We start from the raw sequence: 21156 nt of genomic DNA, 5'->3' as shown, positions 1-21156 counted from the left end.
GCACTCACATCTCCTTTCTGCACTTTGCCCCTGCCCACCTTACAAACCATTCTCCACACGGCCACCCAAGTAGCTGTCTCCAAAATGCCAATCAGAGCACATCAGTCTCCATTGAAATGGCTTCCCATAACAACAAGGAAGAAGTCCAAGCTCCTTGTCCTGGTTCTATACCATTTATTCTCATACTTCAGAGTGCATCCATTTGTTCTTCCTCTTGGCTAGCTATGCTTTTCAATTCCCTTTCTGCTCAGTTTATTTTTAACTAAAACTTAGGCGATTTCTATTATAAGCAAAAAGTTTCTTAGGTACTACAGTATATACAATGATAAGGCCTTTCATTTCAGGAAGAACAGAGAAGTGCATCCATGAATGTAGCCCTTCTCTGGTGTTCTCTCTGCCTGTATCAGAGCCCACCCTGGCCCACAACATTTCTTCTGCCAGAAATCTCAACATCATCTTATATTCTTTATTCTCCCTCACCTTCTACACCTACCAGGTTAGAAAGTCCTCTAATTCATACTCATACCCAGCCTCTCCCCTTACTTCCCATGCATCTGTTGGTCAGGTCCTTGAATCCCATCTCTGCTCTCCCAGACTATTCATGCAATTAGTCCAGCCATACCTGCTTTCTAGTCATTATTCAGACCCTGCACTTCCCTGCTGAAAAACACACCAAGGGCTTCCAGGGACTTCCAGGATCTAGTGCTAATGTCTTGGGCTGGAAATGAAAGCCTATTTATGGTATAGATACTGCCCACCTGTAGCTTCAGTTCTTGCTCTCCACCACCCTCTCCTTTGCCCCAACTGGGAAAGCCACTTCCCCCATTCCACATCCATGCTCCTGCATGAGCTGTGGGCTCACCCATCATCTCAGTGTGCTTTGAGCAGCTGGTTGACTCATCCACCCAAGACTCAGCCCAAAGGCGACCTGCTCTCTTAGGCATTCCAGATCAGCCCCTTGTACCCACTACCCCTTCTGGCCTTCTCAAACCACAAGAACACATCACGGCGTGACCTTGGGAGACACCAGAGGGGTGACTGCAGCATGGCATTTAGGCCACATGCTTAGGGTGGGAGGTTTCAAAGTGATACAACTAGACTTAATTTGTTGGAAAACAAAGTGATATTAGCATAATTTTGGTTTTGTTTTAAATGTCCAATTCTAGGGGTGCCTGGGTGGCTCAGTCAGTTGAATCCCTAACTCTTGATTGCAGCTTAGGTTGTGATCCCAAAGTCGTGGGATCGAGTTCCATACTCAATACATGCAAAGCGTGCTTAAGATCCACACCCCACCTCCATTAAGAGAGACCATGAGATGCCATTGAGCCTTTCAAAAAAAAAAAAAAAAAAAGTCCAATTCTACTAGGGACTAGACTTTTAAGAAAGTGAGATTTGTGGCAAGACAAGTAATTCCTGAACTAATATCCACTAGGCATATGTAGTAACAGGTTCCTTAGGATAAAAATGCAGAAATTAATCTCCATTTAACTCATCTCCCTACTTTTTCTCCACTCTCCCATTCCAAATTTGAAATTCTATTATTTTTGGTTTTGTGATTGACAATTTTAGGCTTTAAATAATAGATGTATAAACCTCAATTTTATGCGCCATCAACTAACCATCAACAATACCTCCCACTGGGATCTTAATCTTCTGGTCTTTCCTCCAGATCTCCAACCACTTCTACTGTCCAACACCTCCCTAAACTCCTCCTGTGCTTGGGCAAAACTAATTTTTCTCCTTCGGTTTTGTCAATACTAATTACATGTTTTGTCTACTTTTTAGAAAGGTTAAAAGTCTAATAAATACTACGATTATCATTACCATCATGATGACTCTGTGAGTATCCTTCACTGCAAATACAAGTAATGTGCAAAATTCTGATCTCTACTCTTTGAGGTAGAGTCAAAGACCCCTGACCCTGTAGGTACAATTCATTTTAAATGATCCAAAACCTGAGAATAAGACAAAAAAATGACTCTATATATTCTCGACACTATAAGAGAACATTATCTAACAGGCCTACCCAAGGAGAATTTATTGCTATAGTAGCATGTTCAACCTTCTAGTTACCCATTTTTAGGGCCCAGATTCTTTGCAGATTTAGCTAGATAAGTTGCAACTGTTTTCTGTTCCACAGACATGCATGTGAATTGTGTTTGGTAGAAAAGACAATGACCACAGGAGTTAGTTTTGTTGCTCTACAGGACAGTAACCAGTCTCATATCTACTTGACAAAAACTGTGTCCACTTTCCTCTCCTGACTATGCATCGTTGACCTTGAACAGTGTGGGTCCACTTATATGTGAATTAAAAAAATAAATAAACGCAATATAGTACTATAAATGTGTTTGCCTTAAGTTTTTAAAACATATTCATTTTTGAGAGAGAGCAAATGGGGGAGAGGGAGAGAGAGAGGGAGACCGAGAATTCCAAGCAGGCTCTGCGATGTTTGTTACCTGTTAGCACGGAGCCCAACACAGGACTCAAACTCATGAACTGTGAGATCGTGATCTGAGCAGAAATCAGGAGTCCAAGTGTTCAACCAACTGAGCCACCCAGGCACCCCCTAGGATTTCAAAAACATTTTCTTCTCTAGTTTATGTGATTGTGAGAATACAGTAGATAATACATATAACATACAAAATATGTGTTCATCAACTGCTTACGGTATCAGTAAGGTTTGTAGTCAACAGTGGGCTATCAGTGGTTAAGTTTGGGGGGAGTCAAAAGTTACATGTGCATTTTTGACTCTATGGGAGTCAGTGCCCCAATCTCCCAGTTGTTCAAGGGTTAATGGTATAATTTTTTTTTTTCCTCCAGTGCTCTTAGAATGAGCTTTATCATCCTGCTGGTGTCCTCACTGAGGGGTTAAATAAATCTTGAAGCCAAAATACTTTCTATGAGGGTTGTGTTTTTAGTTTTTTTTTTTTTTTTTTGAAAATTATATTTGGAACATTCTTCACTTCACTGATGAACAGCCTGGGGTGTGTAGGCTGCCTGGGCCTTTTGGAGTTTCACTGCGTGGCCCTCGATGTGATTTCAGAGCTGTCCTGGAAAGAGGCCAAAGTCAGCCTGTCCCACTCAGCCTACTTTAGGTTGGTACTTATCCCGCACTCTGATGCTCCGCTGGGTCTGGTAACTGCAGTAATGGTTTCCCTCATCCTGGCAGCGGCTAGAAGCACCTGACAGATTCCATACATGTGTGTGTTGGGGGAGGGGGATGTGGGGTGAAGGGGAGAGGGGCCAGGATGATAAAGACCAAGGCTTTGCCAGAAAAAAGTTACTCCACCAGGGCTCCTTGCCTCAGTTACAATAAAGTCCCGTGGGTGAGAAAAAGGGGGTGGCCCCCACCCGGGGATTTGTGATGTGGTAAGGGTGGGGCCTGAGGTGAGTCATGTATAAAACACTTAAATCGCTGCTCTGGCTGCCACCAAGAAGAAATGGCTGAAGTAAACTGTAGATTCCAATGAAGTGAGAGCAGAATTCGTTCTGTGTGTTGGGAAAGGAGGATGGTATTTAAAATCTGGTTGTAGTTTGAGCTTGAGGTCTAGAACCGTGCTGTTCAATAAGATAGACACTGGCCACGGGAGTTAGGTGTGTTTCAATTAAAATTAAAAACCCAATTCCCTCAATCCCACCAGCCACATTTCTTTTTCTAATTTTTTTTAATGTTTATTTTTGAGAGACAGAGACAGAGAGATGGAGTATGAGCGGGGGAGGGGCAGAGAGAGAGGGAGACACAGAATCTGAAGCAGACTCCAGGCTCTGAGCTAGCTGTTAACACTGGGCCTGATGTGGGGCTTGAACCCACAGACTGCGAGATCACGACCTGAGTCAAAGTCAGACACTTAACTGACAGAGCCACCTGGGCGCTCCTCACCAACCACATTTGAAGTGCTGGACAGCCACACATGGTAATGGGCAACACAGATAGAGACGACCTCTGTAATGCAAAGCTCTGTTGGTGACCACTCATCTAGAAGGGCAACAGGATATTCTTCAGGATAAAGCTCTTTTAAGTTTTAAGTACATACATCGCCCTTCAAGATCATACAAATTCGAAGGTCTCAGGTGGGTCTGGGTCCCTTTTTATCTCAAACTCAAACGTTTGCTTACAAACTGGTCAGGGTAAGAAAGGAGTAAAATTTCCTGTTTTGCTTGTTTGGCTTGAGAGTGAGAAAAAAGAATTTTTTTTTTTTTAATTTGGAGAAGAGGCATGCGATAAATTAGAAAAAGACTCTGAGGGAGAGATTAAAAAAAGAAAAGTGAGGTGCCTGGGTGGTTTAGTCGGTTGAGCATCTGACTCTTGATTTTAGCTCAGGTCAGGATCCCAGGGTTGTGGGATGAAGTCCTGTATGCGGCTGGCGTGGAGCATGCAGCCGGAGTGTCTCTCTCTCTCTGTGCATCCCCCCCTTGCTCATGCACACTCTCTCAAATAAAAGGAAAAGAAAAAAGAAAAGAGAAACAGAAAACATTATCTTTGTGGAAAAGAGGGGCAAAAGGAGAAGACAACGAGAGATGCTCTCTGGCCAGGTTGGCTACTGACATTTGTTCAGCATGATCTCTGACTGTTAACCTTGAAGTGTGTCCGGTTGTGGGCTCCAGTCCTACTCTGCTACCACCAAATCCTAAATGAAAGTCTATTCATACAACACTCTTATTCTTGAGATTTGATGATATAGGCAAAGGCTTTAGAGAGTGAAATACACCAGAGCAGGGAACCGTACTGGGAACAGAGAGGTAAGAAGGCACGGAGGATAGGAGTCATCACCAAGAGCATGTAAACATGTAGGAATTCTAGGATAGACTGGGGAGGACCTGGCACAGCCACAGGATGGGGTCTTCAGCCTTTTAATAGGTTATTAAAGGAAAGTCAGAAGACTGAGTTACAGACATTTGGGTTGCATTTGTTTTAAAAAGTACCGCATCAGAAAAGTCACTGCTTTGATTTTTAACTTTTTTTTTTTCCCTGAAATCTGCTTTAAAGATTAAATAATAAGCATCCCTTAGGAAACAAAATATGTTTTGCATTTAAGTAACTTATAAGTCAAGTAAAGTTACATAAAAAACAGATGTAGCAATGGCATGGGAATACAATTAAGAGGCTATTATGCAGGCTGCTACATTACACAGTCTCTAACAAGTCTGCCCACCTCAAAAGAAACACAGAAATAATAAAAAATGCTTAAATGCAGTTGCATTGATTACACTTATTGGCAAAATAGCACATACTTTAAAAATAGTGACTAGTTAACACTGCTTTTTTTCTGACCTAGGGAGGGTTCACCCACGGCTTGACATACTCCCCTGCCTTCTTTAAACAAGTATGTGGAACATAATTTAATATTTGGCTGATCCTTCAGGCCATTATGATAACGTTAGTTGTCATATGGTGCTAAAGGCATTTATGCTCTTTCATAAATGGTCCCTTTGCTATGACGCTTTGGGGACAATCAGGCTGTGTTTTCTCCAATTTCTGTTCTTGCCGCTTGCTATCAGCTGTCGTTTCTCACTGCTGTTCACACTCACTGTAGAAACAAACCTTTTTTGCTTGCACTTTGTTGCCTTCAGTATTTTAGTGGCCATGGCTCCAAAGAACTGAACCTTACAGGATTTGGAAACAGTAATAAAAAGTTGCCACAGTCCAGCTTGAAATACATTGGCTTGTTTGATATGTTATTATGAAAAGAGGCATTTAATTTATTAAACTTTTTTGTTGCTGAAAATCTTGGTATCACTTAATGTTAAAAGCTGAGCTAGATGTTTTCAATACTTTTTCAAGATTCTGAGCTTTACCTCATTTCCAGAGGGACCTGGATGAAAAGTAAATGACTTTAGAAGACCAGGTAATCAGTATTTTCTAAGTGTGAGTGAGTTGTGATTAATAACCAAAGAATATCGCCCCGAGAAATAAAAATAATTCAAGCGATAATGAACTTCTAGTTCATCAAATCACATTTTGCTCAATAAAGTGTACAAATAGTACTTTTTTTCTCTAATATGTTTCTGCTTTTATGACAGTAGTCAAGATATTCAGCCAGTGATTACATTAATCTCTTCAAAATGACCTTCTCTGAATTATTGGAAGCCATGCAGTATATTTAAGTAATCCTATAGATTTCCAGTGCTTGGGACGCTGCCTTCGGAGACTGCCAATCTTTGGGACACTCTGGCGTATTCAGGGAGGGAAGTCCCACCAGCTCCTAAGAAAGGTGCCTGGGTGGCTCAGTTGGTCAAGTGTCTGACTTTTGATTTTACCTTAGGTCATTATCTCCCAGGTTGTGAGTTTAGGCCCCAAATTGGGCTGTGCTGACAGTATGGAGCCTCCCTGGGATTCCCTCTACCCCTCCCCCATTCACACTGTCTCTCTTTGAAAATAAACCAATATAGTTTAAAAAAACTTTAAAGGAAGGGAAGGGAAGGAAAAAGACCAATGGCCATTATCTTAATGACTATGGTACCCAATGTAGACCTGGCTCACCTGGGAGAAACACTTGTAAGTGTGTCTCAGCCAGTTCTTGGTTTCTTGGCCATATTGAGTCAAGTGGATAAAAGTAGCCAGTTGCAATAACTAACTCTGTATTATGCTTGAACTCTATCAAATTGCTGATACTGGTCATTTTTTTATTTAAAAGATGGAAAATATCATACGATTTATCCTAACATTTTTTCTTTCATAGTTTATTTTCAAGTTGGTTTCCATATAATACCCAGTGCTCATCCCAATAAGTGCCCTCCTCCATGCCCATCACCCCCTTCCCCTCTCCTTGACCCTGAAACTCAGTCCTCAGTTTGTTCTCAGTATTTAAGGGTCTCTCATGGTTTGCCTCCCTCCCTCTCCCCAACTTTTTTTTCCCCTTCTTCTCCCCCATGGACCTCTATTAAGTTTCCCCTGATCCACTTGTAAGTGAAAACATATGGTATCTAACCTTCTCTGCCTGACTTATTTTGCTCAGCATAACACCCTCAAGTTCTATCCACACTGCTACAAAAGGCCAGATTTCATTCTTTCTCATTGCCATGTAGTGTTCCATTGTATAGATAAACCACATCTTTGTGATCCATTTGTCAGTTGATGGACACTTAGGCTCTTTCCATGATTTGGCTATTGTTGAGAGTGCTGCTATGAACACTGGGGTACATACGTGTGCTCCTATACATCAGCACTCCTGTATCCCTTGGGTAAATTCCTAGCAGTGTTATTTCTGAGTCATAGAGGAGTTCTATTGTTAATTTTTTGAGGAACCTCCATACTGTTTTCCAGAAGGGCTGCACCAGTTTGCATTTCCACCAACAGTGTGGGAGGGTGCCCGTTTCTCCACATCCTCACCAGCATCTAGAGTCTCCTGATTTGTTCAGTTTAGCCATTCTGACTGGCGTGAGGTAGTATTTCAGTGTGGTTTTGGTCTGCATTTCCCTGATGATGAGGGATGCTGAGCATCGTTTCATGTGTCTGTTGGCCATCTGGATGTCCTCTTTGGAGAAGTGTCTGTTCATGTCTTCTGCCCATTTCTTCACTGGATTATTTGTTTTTCGGGTGTGGAGTTTGGTGAGTTCCTTATAGATTTTGGATACTAGCCCTTTATCTGATATGTCATTTGCAACTATCTTTTCCCATTCCGTCAGTTGCCCATTAGTTTTATTGATTGTTTCCTTAGCTGTGATGAGTTCCCAACAGTTCATTTTTGCTCTTGATTACCTTGCCTTTTGGGGATGTGTCAAGTAAGAAATTGCTGCAGCTGAGGTCATGGAGGTTGTTTCCTGCTTTCTCCTACAGGGTTTTGATGGTTTCTTGTCTCACATTCAGGTCCGTTATCCATTTTGAGTTTATTTTTGTGTATAGTGTGAGAAAGTGATCTAGTTTCATTCTTTTGCACATTGCTGTCCAGTTCTCCCAGCATATATTAATATTTTGAATCTGTTGAGGTTCAGATCCCCACACATACCTTCAAGATTATCAAGTAGCCTCAGCACTTCACTTATCAAGAAAAGGGAACAAACAACAAAACCAGACTGCGCTGGAACCAGTTCTAACTCCAATCCTTTCTAAGGCTACATCTACAGTAGGTTTGGCTGTTGCAGGTATCCTCCTAGGCCCCAGAGAGAGGAAGAGGATTAAAATATGGCCTTTGACCTCAAGAAACTCAGAGTATGATAGGAGACATAAAAACAGTAAATAAAATGTGATTGCAGTGTACAATATGCAAGAGTAGGTTAGTGGTGACACAAAGGAGTATTCAGTTCTTATTAAATGGGCCAAGGAAGATATCAAAGAGGTGGAGATTTCTCAATTGGGTTTTTTGAAGGGTGAATAGGAGTTTGCCACTCGAACTAAGAGAAACAAGTGAATTTTGGAAAAAGGAGCAGCATGCACAAAGCATGTAACAGAAAGTATCTTGGAATCATCAGGGGAATTTTATGGCTAACACAAAGGTATGTGTAGGAAACTGGTGGGAAATGAGTCTGTAGAATGAGGCAGGACTCAAATAAGGAAGACCTTGTATTCTACTTTATTCCACAATAGGGAGTCATGGAGGCATCTGAAATACAGCAATAAGTTCTGATTTATATTTTCAAAATATTATGATCATAACTATGGGGGGAAAAAAGAGAAAGAAATAGGAAAAAGACATAAAGAAAACTGCCCAAGAATTAACAGTGGTTGCCCCCAGGTGGCGGAATATTTTCTATTTCTTCTGATAGCAGAAGGAGCTAGCTGCTCCTTCTGGGAAGGAGTAAAGTTTGTCATATAAGTAGCTGTCACTTCAATATTTTAATTCAGTACTAGGAAGAGTCACCACACTGGGGCCCATCCTTTGCCTTTCTCAATTTTGTTTACTTACAAAGCAACCATGGTATAAATCTAGAGGATATTATGATACTCAATTTGGAAAAACCAGTTGACAAGTACTGAGTCACGCCAGCCCACAGACCTTATGAAAAGGCCTGACAATCAGAACCTCTGAGTGGAACAGCACAATTAGCCACCACATACATTCCACCGACTTCAAGAGGAACTAATTCTTTTTTTTTTTTTGACTTTTTAAAAAATTTAAATCCAAGTTAGTTAACATATAGTGTAATAATGATTTCAGGAATCAAATTTAGTGATTCATCACTTATATTTTAACACCCAGTGCTCATCCCAACCGTGTCCTCTTTAATGCCCATCACCATTTAGCCCTTCCCCCCACCCAATACCCTCCTGTAACCCTCAGTTTGTTCTCTGTATTTAAGAGTCTCCTATGGTTTGCCTCACTCTCAGTTTTTTTTTTCTGATGTTGATGGTTTACAATTTATTTTTTATTGTTTTTTTACATTTTTTTCTTTCATAGTTTATTGTCAAGTTGGTTTCTATAACCTCCCTCTCAGTTTTTATCTTAGTTTTGCTTCCCTTTCCCTATGTACATCTGTTTTTATCTGAAACTCCACATGAGTGAAATTATATGGTATTTTTCTTTCTCTGACATAGCATAATATACTCTAGTTCCATGCACGTAGTTACAAATGGCAAGATTTCATTCTTTTTGATTGTCGAGTAATAGTCCATTGTATATATACACCGTATCTCCGTTATCCATTTGTCAGTCGATGGACATTTGGGCTCTTTGCATAATTTCGCTATTGTTGATAGTGCTGCTACAAATACTGGAGCGCATGAGCCCCTTCGAATCAGCATTTTTGTATCCTCTGGATAAATACCTAGCACTACAATTACTGGGTTTAGGGTAGTTCCATTTTTCATGTTTCGAGGAACCTCCATACTGTTTTCCAGAGTGGTTGCACCAGTTTGCATTCCCACCAGCAGGGCAGAAGGGTTTTCTCCTTCTCCACACAAGAGGAACTGATTCTGACCTTAGATGAAATCTTAACAAGTCTCACATTTCACTTTGCCTCAGAAGGAACAGCCCCATCACATTCTCTTCCCCAACTCACCTCAAATTCAAGTACAATCTAAGAAAAAAGATGCATTTACAATTGCTAATGAGGCTTCAATTCACTAACCTAAACTCTCTGAACAGATTGGTGACTCCAAGTCCCTGCTCTATAGAAGGTCTGGAGCCACTTCCACCTTGCAAGGGCACAATCGATAAATGACAGAAACAGGGGCATGCAAAGCTTGGGTTCAATGGGTCTATCTGAATGAAAAGAGCAAAGCTAATGACTAGCACAAAGTCCAATCACCATTGTTTTTATAACAAATACAAAGTTTTACATAGAAAGTCTGCCAAAAGCACTTCATTAAGCAAAAACTGTTACACGAAACCCATCTGTAAAACCAGGACAAAAATAGCAACAACCTTATAAGGTTGTTGTGAAGAATTAAACAAATAATATACACAAGTGCTTAGAAGACTGTCTGCCACAGTGAGAGCTCAATAATTTATAGCATCATTATCATTATTATATCTGGCACAGGGTAAGTGCTCAATAAATTACAGTATCATTATCATTATATTTCCTAACTTGCCTCCTTCCAACCATTCCCACTTATAAATCTCAAAGATGCTCTTACTTATGTCAAAGACTGTTTACTCAATACTGTAATTAAAATGAAATAATTATAAGAATGTTTTGAGAGAAAAGATCAGTAACCCTTCTTTACCTCTTCATATCTGTCAAAAATGGCTCCTTCTTGCAAAAAGGAAGGAACTTCCTTCTGCCAGTTAAATTCATAAGGTTTGGCCATGATTATATTCAAGACCTAAAAATGAAAAAGAATATCTCATTAACATACAAAATTGAAAAACAAGTAAAGATCAAAGGTTAATCACTTTCTGTGTTTACAAAAGCTTTTCTTCAGATGCATAGAAGAAGCCTATAAATTATCTTTTTCCTTCTTTCCTTCATCTGTTTCCAACTTCCCTTTTTCTTGTCTCTAAACCTGAGGAAATATGATTGACACTTTAACAACGTGGGTTTGAACTGGATGCATCCGCTTACACAAGGATTTTTTAAAATAAATATAGCATAGTACTTAAGCATATTTTCTCTTATGATTTTCTTAACATTTTCTTTTCTCTAGCTTACATTATTGCAGGAATACAGTATATACCACACATAACATAAAAAATATGTGTTAATCAACTGTTTAAATTATTGGTAAGGCTTCTGGTCAACAGTAGGCCATTGGTAGTTAAGTTTTGGTGGAGTCGAAGTTATGTATGAAGTTTTGACCATGTGGAGAGTTGGAGCCCCTAACCCTCATATTGTTCAAGGATCAACTATAATATCAACGAAGAGGTGATCAACCAGAGATGATCGTTTGGGAAGCTTCCCTCCCTCTTCACAACATATAAAATAATAAGATACATATTTTATTTTTTCATTAATAGAATTATCTTATTATTTTTAAAAATAGTTTATTGTCAAGTTGGTTTCCATATAACACCCATTGCTCATCCCAACAAGTGCCCTCCTCCATGCCCATCACCCCCCTTCCCCTCTCCCCCCCCCCCACTCAGCCCTCCATTTGTTCTCAGCATTCAAGTCTCTCATGGTTTGCCTCCCTCCCTCTCCNTGTTAGATGCAGCTGGAGGAGATCATATTTCTCCAGCAACCCCCCCCCCCCCCCCTCCCCCCCCCCCCCCCCACTCAGCCCTCCATTTGTTCTCAGCATTCAAGTCTCTCATGGTTTGCCTCCCTCCCTCTCCTCAATAAGATACATATTTTAATCAGATGGCATCAGATAAAAGAAAGAAGTCATGAACCTGACCCTATTTATAGGAGAGGTTGAAAAGGGGTGGGTGGTTATGCAAGCCTACGCTCTGAGCCTGAAGGTGATACATAGGCAGGAGTTGTCACTAGATGATGGGTTGCAGAATCAAGGAGGAGTAGCTGGAATTTTTTACTGCTCTTGGTTCTCTCAATACCCCTCTCATCCTTCCTCACTTGGGCCAGATAGTGGACTAGAGAATGTCTGCTTTCTAGCACAGGCAGTGTGTATGACATTGAAAGAGAATGTAGGCACTCTTCAGGGTGGCTGCCTGCACTCAGGAAAAAGTGGGTGCTCCGTCTACCCACGCTTCTTAGCATCAGGCACCATCCTGTACCTGTACTGGCTGCAAACAGGACATCTTAAATGAAATGTCAGCATCCAACCAAGAATCACCGAATGTTTAAGCAATGCCAAGAACACTGAGGACTGATACCAAACACAAGAAGTAGAACTTACACCCAAGAAAATGGAGTTAACCGAACAGACAGAACCTGACTTTGGCTGAAGTATGGGTACATATGGAAGGAAAAAGTGCATTCAATTCCAAAAACACAGTTAAGTAAATATTCTAGTAATTTCAAAAAAGATTGTTGAAATCAAACTCTGAACAGGTGAGCCTGAATTATAATGAGAACTCGGGTGAAGTGGTGAGCCAAGGGATTCTCATAGAATGCAACACAAAAAGAAAGGACAATGGAAAAATTTAAAGTGGAAAATGGAAATCAACGACCACCCACCCAGCAGAACAAATTCTTCTAGTAGAGGGAAGGAAAACAAAGCCAATGGTAGGATGGGACTAATCAAAGCAGAAGTGAAGAACACTTCTGAAATCTGAATATTTGTATGTCCAGATTTGAGTCCTCAATGTGGATAACTGAGTCCTCAATTGAGAGTAATCTACTGATGCAAGTGGTATAAATGGTGGGGGGAGACACACACACCTAGTCATACCTTCGGGTGACAAGGAGAACAGAAAACATGAAAAGAAGTTTCCGAGGTGACTGATAAGCAGACAGCAATTGGGCACACGGTCTGCAGTAGTATAACCTCAAAGGTCTGAAGGACAAGAATTCTGGATTAAAATTCTGTGTCCGCTCAAATAACAGTTTAATTTTTAAGAGAAAACAAAGATATTTACGGACCTGCAAGGTATCAGAAAGAATTAATGACTGACTCTGAAAGATTTAAGATCGTATAGGCTCTGTCAAGAAGAAAAATAAATGTAGAGAAGGGATATGGGAGGTAATGCAGAGAGAAAAAGAAGAAAATGAGCAAGTTTACTCTTAAATTTTACTTACTATACAATAAAAATGTAAATAAATTATCACAATCTAGCTCCCAAATTCCTGATTATATCAGTACAGAGGCTGGTGGTATCAGCTGATGCTGTCAGAGGGCAGGGAGTATGGATCAAACGGAAGTAAGCCATTTTAGGAATGGAGCATCAGTATGTAAGAATCTAGACACTGGCAGAAAAATAGAAATTTAAGGATTTTTCTATAAGAAATTAAAAATGGAAAGTAAAACTTGCACATTATTAGAGGGAGAAATAGAACAAAGAAACATGAGTTCCCTTTAACAAGAAAACAGAAATGGGAAAGGAGGGAGAAAAAAGAACACATTATAAATGGAAAACATGGGGTGCCTGAGTGGCTCAGTTGGTTAAGTGCCCGACTTCGGCTTAGGTCATGATCTCCCAGTTTGTGGGTTTGAGCCCCGCACTGGGCTCTGTGCTGACAGCTCAGAGCCTGAAGCCTGCTTCAGATTCTGTACCTCCCTCTCTTTCTGCCCTTCCCCCATTCGTGTTCTGTCTCTCTTTCTCAAAAATAAATAAAATTTAAAAATAATAAAATAAATGGAAAACACAAAATGACAACCTATCTCTAACTATAATACATATGAATTGGCTAACTTCACTTATTAAAAAAAAGACAGAGGCTTTGACATTAGGCAACATTATGGTTGTTTACCATATTTATAAAATAAAAATGATATAGGAAGTTCAAAAATGAAGAGATGATAAAAATGATCTAACAGGCACATGCTAGGAAGGAAAAAAAAGCAGGTATCACAGGAGCCTATCAGACAAAACAGATTCAGGGAAAACAAGAGACTCTGATAAATCATATTAAGAAAAGGGATGGTCAAAATTATTTAAGTTTTTAACACTAAAGCATGTGACTACACAGTATCAGAACATATACTGAAAAACTGGTAAAATACAAAGAGAAATTTGACAAAGTCACAGACACATTAGAAGACCTTGATTCTCAGAAAATAAGGGAACAAAATAAAAACTTAAGAGTATTGAGGATTTGAATATCACACTTACTAGTTTTACCAAAATAATTGAGATGACTTAACATATTTTAAATATATTACTGAGTTTAAACATAACCTTCCCTTGTTATATATATGAAGTATATATAACATTGAAACCTCAATATGTAATATGTAATTATCATATATTATTATATATTTCTTCACTTTGTCTTTGTACCCCAACTACTCCCCACACATATAACAATCTCAAATTCAAATCATAATTGGGCCATAGAGGAAACCTCAGCATTTTTCAAAAGGCAGACATTAAAGTGGCCATGATCATTAGCCATAACTGGGCCAACTTACTAACCATGAGTGCATAAACCTATACACATACAAATCCAACACAAACTTACAGACTTCTAAGTAACTGAGTTAAGCAGAATAGTCAAAGCAGAAATTATACCCTTCTTAGAAATTAAAGGTGGGAGCATTACATATCAAAATGTAGGTATGTCATATGTAGCCAAAAATAATTTTTAAATGATCAGTAAAAGTTAATTGCTTTCTGTGGTGTCTGGGTGACTCAGCTGGTTAAACCTCCAACCTCTGAACTCGGCTCAGGTCATGTCATCATGCTTCATGAATCTGAGCCCCATGGTGGGCTGTCAGTGTGGAGCCTGCTTGGGATTCTCTCTCTCTCTCTCTCTCTCTCTCTCTCTCTCTCTGCCCCTCCCCCACTTGTGCTTGCCCTTTCAAAATGAACTTTATAAAAAGTTAAATGCTTTCTGAATACTCATATATTAGATGAAGATTTGGTAAGTGTTGGGGAGAGAGAAGGATGGGTGAAGAAAGAGAATGAGGAAGAAGTATAAATGCTCATGATGACAAGGAGGTGTAATTACAGAGATGGTAAGGAAAACACTAATACTATGTATAACATTAACCAAAATATCTGAAAACCTATATAAAGTGGATGAGTTTTTCAAAGTTAAAATAAAGTAGACCCAAAAAAAGAATAATAAACTGAACAGTGACCTTGGAAGAAGCTGAAAAATATAAAAGATTAGACCCAGACAGGTTTACAGGTGAGATCTATCCATCCAATTTTCAAGGAAAAGGCAAATCCAACATACCTACCATTCTTCCAGGACATAGAGAAAAAATAAATTACTACCTGACTCATTTCACAAGCTCCATGATCAGGTCCTGACAATGACACCATAAGGTGGTTAACAAAACACTAACCAACCCCAGAGTTCAATTCTCACAGAGAAAAAAATTCTAAAATGTGAATAATGTTGCTAAATGAAGAATTTGGGATATTTCGTCACTGAAAGCAGGTCAATGTGATTCACTAGCAAAAGAGATTGAAGAGAAAAGTCTAATATGTGCATATCCTAGCATATCTTACAAGATGAAATGAACCTGAGTGTGAAAGGTCTCTGACATATACCATCAAATAAAAATAGGAAGCCCCAGAATGATATGAAATATGAAGAGTGTGATACCATTTACCTAAATCCACAACTACAGAAGGATATGAACAGTGCAATACCACCTATGTAAATACACACAAGACAAACCCATATATTTCTCTTGGTACTTATTTGTGTATATAAATAAATAAACTATTAGATCATCTGGAAATTTATGACCCTACCTCCTTCTAGGGAGGACATAAAAATTGGGGCTAAACAAGGGATACAGAAATGCTGAGGCATAGGATCACATGTACCCCAATGTTCATAGCAGCACTCTCCACAATAGCTAAAACATGGAAAGAGCCTAAGTGTCCATCAACAGATGAATGGATTAAGAAGATGTGGTTTATCTATACCATGGAATACTACATGGCAATGAGAAACAATGAAATCTGGCCATGTGTAGCAACATGGATGGACCTTGAGGGTGTTATGCTGAGTGAAATAAGTCAGGCAGAGAAGGACAAATACCATATGTTTGCACGTATAGGAGGATTAGGAGGAACTTGACGGAGGATCAAGGGGGAGAAGAAGGGCGGAAATGGTGGGGGAAAGGGAGAGAGGCAAACCATGAGAGACTCTTGAATGCTGACAAAAACTGAGGACTGATGGATGTGGGGGTGAGGGGGAGATGGGCATGGAGGAGGGCACTTTGGGGATGAGCACTGAGTGTTATGTAGAAACTAATTTGACAATAAACTATTTGTAAAAAAAAAAAAAAAAAAAAAAAAAATGGGGGCTAAAAACCAAGGTACCTTTAGTGTGATCTCTGAGGTGGATGTTTTTATTATAGGAATATATTCTTACATAGGTATATATGCTTATGTAAATAGAAAAGAATGCAAATTTCAGAAAAGGAAAACAAAGGTTGAAATCCTACAGGTAGGCAGTTGCAGTTATTCTTTAGTCCCAAACAATTTAAGGAAGAAGAAAGAACAACACAGTAGGTCATGTTTCAAGGTAGCTTCCTTACAATGGCAACCATTGCTGTTTGAAGGAGGAATGACTCCATTACTCATTAGTGACCAGGCTAAAAGCTGGTGAAAGCATGAAGATCACGCTAACCAGCCCCGCTTAGGTAGGCAGCAGCCCTACATTAATCAGCACCAAGGCTTCCCTTGTAAATAAAGCCAAGACAATGAGCCAGGCAGCAGACAATGGGAGAACGGAGAGATGCTTTGTCCTGGTCCCTGACTCTGTCTGCCCAAAAATGACTGTAATTGGGTCTCTTTTCCTAACTCTCTCTGTTCTTATCAGTTTGCCTTTCTCTGTGTATTCCATGTCTATTTCTCAGTGTTTGTATTGGGGATGGAAACACACACACACACACACAGGACCCCTTCACTCAAGGTAGCTTAACAAGCTTCTGGTGCAATGACGTGCATTCATGCTTTCTATGCCATGAAACAGATCTGCAGAGTAATACAGACCTGCAGAGCCCCCCCCCCCCGCCCCCTCAGGCTATCACAGACGTGTTACTCAGTGATCTGTAACAACAATAATCTGTAACAAGAATAATCAACAAGGCAATTAAGGGACCTAAGCCATAGTATTAAAGAAAGATGAAAAAATCAACATGGTGGACTCTGTGGTCAACTAGACTTAAGAAATCATTAGACAAAACACTTCTCCTTGCCAGAATTTTATGTGTGAACCATCATCTTTTCACTCCTGCCAAACATCTCTTTATTTTAATATTTTGCTTTGGTTTTATTTTAAAGAAAATAGTAACAAAAGGCTTCTGATATAATATACTCATATCAAAAATGAAAAGAAAGCTTCTATCAACTTTTGTCACCATTCATTGGTTTAACTGGTTCTCCAAGGATCTTTTCAGTGGAAGGGTACACAACGTTATCTTCAGTACATGTCTCTCAGATTTCATTACTGTCTTCACCACTAAAATATTCCTCTCTACCTTGGTTACCAATTTCATCAGAATGGGCTCATTATGTGAAGGACTTGAGTGGGGGCTAATGGAAAGACAGCACTTTTGACCTTAATCTCTAAAGAGATCTGCAATAGTGGTGGTAGCTCATATCATTGCTTACTTTTTCAGAGTTTTGGGGTTCCAAACAAGGTTAGAGGCATTTTCAAAAAATGACACTGGAGTACCCTGAATCTTGCCAACTTTAAACTGGCATGCAGGGGCTGTTCTTTACACCATCTCTGAAATACTTCATTGGGTTCGGCATTAGGGGCAACGGCTGGCTTACTTTATGTATATGGTACAACTCTGACCTACAGATTCAAAAAGTTGGCCAAGTCTTTAACAGCAGTTTGACACAGGTAATTGATTTTAAAACGGGAACAAATGAAGGTACATGTTGCAGTCTGACTGACTCCAGAGAAAGTTAAAAGGACAGTTACTTATTTTGAAAGGCAAGGGGGGTGGGTAATGGCCACTCTATAACTATGTCCATTTTGAAACCATCTCAAAGCTCTACCTACCAGCTAATTGATAAAAAAGAAATGCTTTCTCTTGGACATGCCAAAGCCTCCTCTTATCAAATTCTCTAGCTTGCTGTCTAAGGTCTCACTAGATACTTCAAATTTCAGTCTCCTCGTCTACCTCCCTAGAGCACCACCTCTCCATACCCAGCCCCCAGGAAAGGGTCCTCCTTCTCCTTGAGGGACACAGGAAGTGAAGGAGAATTTACACAAAGAATGGATATACAACTGGGCACCTTTTCCAGTGTAAACACTGGAGTGAGCAACTACTGGAAGGAGGCCAGTGGGCTTTTAAATAGTCTCAATTGTTTCTCAATTCTTATGCAACTGGAAGAGATTAGCTCTTACATGGGCTGCAGAGGAAAAGCTCCTTGGACTGTGGAGGGGACAAAACAGGAGGGGAGTCCTAGAAGGCCTCACTTCATAGCAAGTGGTAAAAAGCTCCTTCTAAAGAAGATGATGAGAAACTGAAAGTGTTAGTATAACGTCAACAAGGCAGGCTATTGGGGACCAAAATATTCAAGTAAGACATGCACATTATGCATGAAGATGACCTTCTACCCATTCATCCATTCAGGTGAGAAGTGAGGAAGAACAGCTATTTTTTGGCCTACTCTGGCCTGTATCTTTATATCTGCTGTCTTTTCTCTCTGGCTGGACCTGAAGGGTGGTCTTCCAGCCTTATGAGACCTCAGCTATCCCAGGTATACAAGTCAACTCTGCCCATCCCACATCCCCTCCCCAGACAGATGGGTCAAAACTTTGGTAAAGGGTTTTTTGTTTCTGGAAGTATCCCAACAGAAGGAAGTATATGAAATCAGGTGTATTTAAGGTCCTGGGTAAGGCAGGCTGAATAATGGCCCCCCCGAGGATACCACATCCTAATCTCTGAAATCTGAGTGTTCCTTTACATGGGGGAAAAAAAAAAAAAAAAAAGACTTGGTAAGTGTGATTAAGTTAAGGATCTTGGGGGGAAAAAAGTTAAGGATCTTGAGATGGGGAGGTTATCTTGGATTACCCAAGTGGGCCCTAAATGTAATCTTAAGTGTCCTCATAAAAGGAAGGAAGAGGGAAATGTAACACACAGAAGATGAAACAATGTGTACACAAAGACTAGAGAGACGTCACCACAAGCCAAGGAGTATTGAAAGAGGAAGTTTCAATAGGAAGTTCAAAAAAGCAAGGGATGGTTTCTCCCCTTTCACCTGAAGAAAGGTTGTCCTGCAAATAGCTTCATTTCAGACTTCTGGCCTCCAGAACTGTGAGAGAATAAATTTCTGTTGTTTTCAAACACAAATTTGTGGTAATTTTTTGTAGCACCCAAAGGAAAGGAATAAACATATTTCTACAGACATCTTTCCCAGGATCCCACGGTCTGCAAAAAAGTAAGTTTGCACCCTCGCAATAAATACAAACTTGAAATAAACCTTGCAGCTTCCCCCAAACCAACCAAGTCAGTCTCCATTTTTTGTTTCTATTTGTGAACAAATGAATCCGTTGCTTCAATGACGAATCACTTGCTTTCATATAACACACAGCTCTCAAGCAAACAAAAAGGTACCATGGCTCACATATGAATTTCCTTAAGTGTTAACTTTTTCTTTTACCTTCAACCTATGACAAAAATGTTCTACTACAAATTAATCCCTTCCCTATCCAACCATACAAATCTCATTAAACCAAATAACCCATGACCTTAAGTGACCCCGTGATCAGAACAAGTAAAGCTATTTTCCAGAATGCAGAGGGTTGGGATAAAATTTCAACTGACTTAAAGTCAATTAGTTGACTATCAAGCACATTTCAATGTCTTGCTCTTCAATCTTTATTTTTTTTTAATGTTTTATTTATTTCTGAGAGAGAGAGAGAGAGAAAGAGAGAGAGAGAGAGACAGAGAGAGACAGAGAGAGAGACAGCAAGAGCAGGGGAGGGTCAGAGAGAGACGGAGACACAGAATCAGAAACAGGCTCCAGGCTCTGAGCTAGCTGTCAGCCCAGAGCCTGATGCGGGGCTTGAACCCATGCACCGTGAGATCATGACCTGAGCCGAAGTCAGACGCTTAACCTACTGAGCCACCCATGTGCCCTGCTCTTCAATCTTTAAGTAAGATATCCTTATATTTCTAAAAACAGATGGACAGCTATATTATATCACCCCAAGCTTTTGAATAAATGGCTTTCCTTCGAGTGAGAATCGAATTTGACACTGATATATTGCATCATTAATGACAATTTTCCCCATTTGCTAAAAATAGCTCCATTTTCATCAAGCCATCAGGTAGCCTTTTCAAAAAGCATGTAAAGGCTGCAGGATTAAGAAAATGATAATAGGCAATGCTGTTGAGAGTTGGGAGTAAAGGGGATTCTTGACAGTCTGGTGAAAAAGAATTCCACAATCCATTTCTGTAGGCTTGAAATGCCCATACTCTTTGATTTAGTAATTCTACCCGGAAGATTTATCCTACATAAATGCATACAAAATCCATGTACAAAGATACTGTGTTGCTGCTAGTGGCAGAAAAGTAGTTTCTTTATAAAAGCATTGCTAAGCAATTGGTTAAATATACTATAGTATTTAAATATTCTGTGCTCATTAAAAATAATGCTTTGAATGAATAGTTATTTACTGAACAGCAGCAAATTTAGAAGAGTTTCTAAAATCAGTCAGTCACAACTCAAACAAATATAAATGCTCTCAACATATTATTAAGCAAGTAAAAAAGCTGGTTACAAAATTGTATCCAAGAATGATCCAAGTTTTTATGTGTTATATACATACTGCTTACATACACGTGCATTTTTTTTTTTTTACAAGGGAAAAAGATTAGCAAAACGTATACCAAGACACAAATACTAGTTATGTCTTGGTGATAGAAGTTTAGGTGATATTTTAATACTTCCTGCATTTTAAAATATTTATAGTGACTATAAATTTTTATATTCAGGAGAAAATATTCGCTAAAGAGAAAAAGACATTGTCTTTCCTTTATATAAATCAGTTTTTAAATAATGTCCATGTTTTCTACCAGAATTCCTGGCAAGAACAAAGAGCAGGAAAAAACTAATAAATAAAACTGTGGAGTGTTCTTTCCGACATTTAAAACCTTGACTGTACATTGGGAACCTTCACACACACACCAATTATGACTAGTTCTTAGGAAGGAGTTACTTAATAATACTGATTAAAACTTGGGTATTAATTCTAAAACCTCTACTCTACTTATATTTGGAAGTG

General features: G+C 39.5%; 1 protein-coding gene across 4 annotated transcripts in view; it reads right to left on the bottom strand.

Moving 5' to 3' along the window:
• PLCB4 (phospholipase C beta 4) overlaps positions 1-10693 on the bottom strand; it is a 164895-nt gene extending 154202 nt beyond the window's left edge. For all 4 annotated transcript variants that reach the window (XM_039224818.1, XM_039224831.1, XM_039224824.1 and 1 more), the window contains exon 1: positions 10610-10693. In XM_039224818.1, coding sequence (XP_039080749.1) covers positions 10610-10693 — 84 coding nt within the window. The remainder of the gene's footprint in view (positions 1-10609) is intronic.
• Between the last annotated feature and the right edge of the window lie 10463 nt (positions 10694-21156).

Source organism: Hyaena hyaena, unplaced genomic scaffold (genome assembly GCF_003009895.1).
Source record: "Hyaena hyaena isolate Hyena2069 unplaced genomic scaffold, ASM300989v1 scaffold_16, whole genome shotgun sequence".
Lineage (NCBI taxonomy): Eukaryota > Metazoa > Chordata > Mammalia > Carnivora > Hyaenidae > Hyaena > Hyaena hyaena.
The sequence above is the reverse complement of the archived record's forward strand: the minus strand, read 5'-3'. Positions and strand labels throughout refer to the sequence as shown.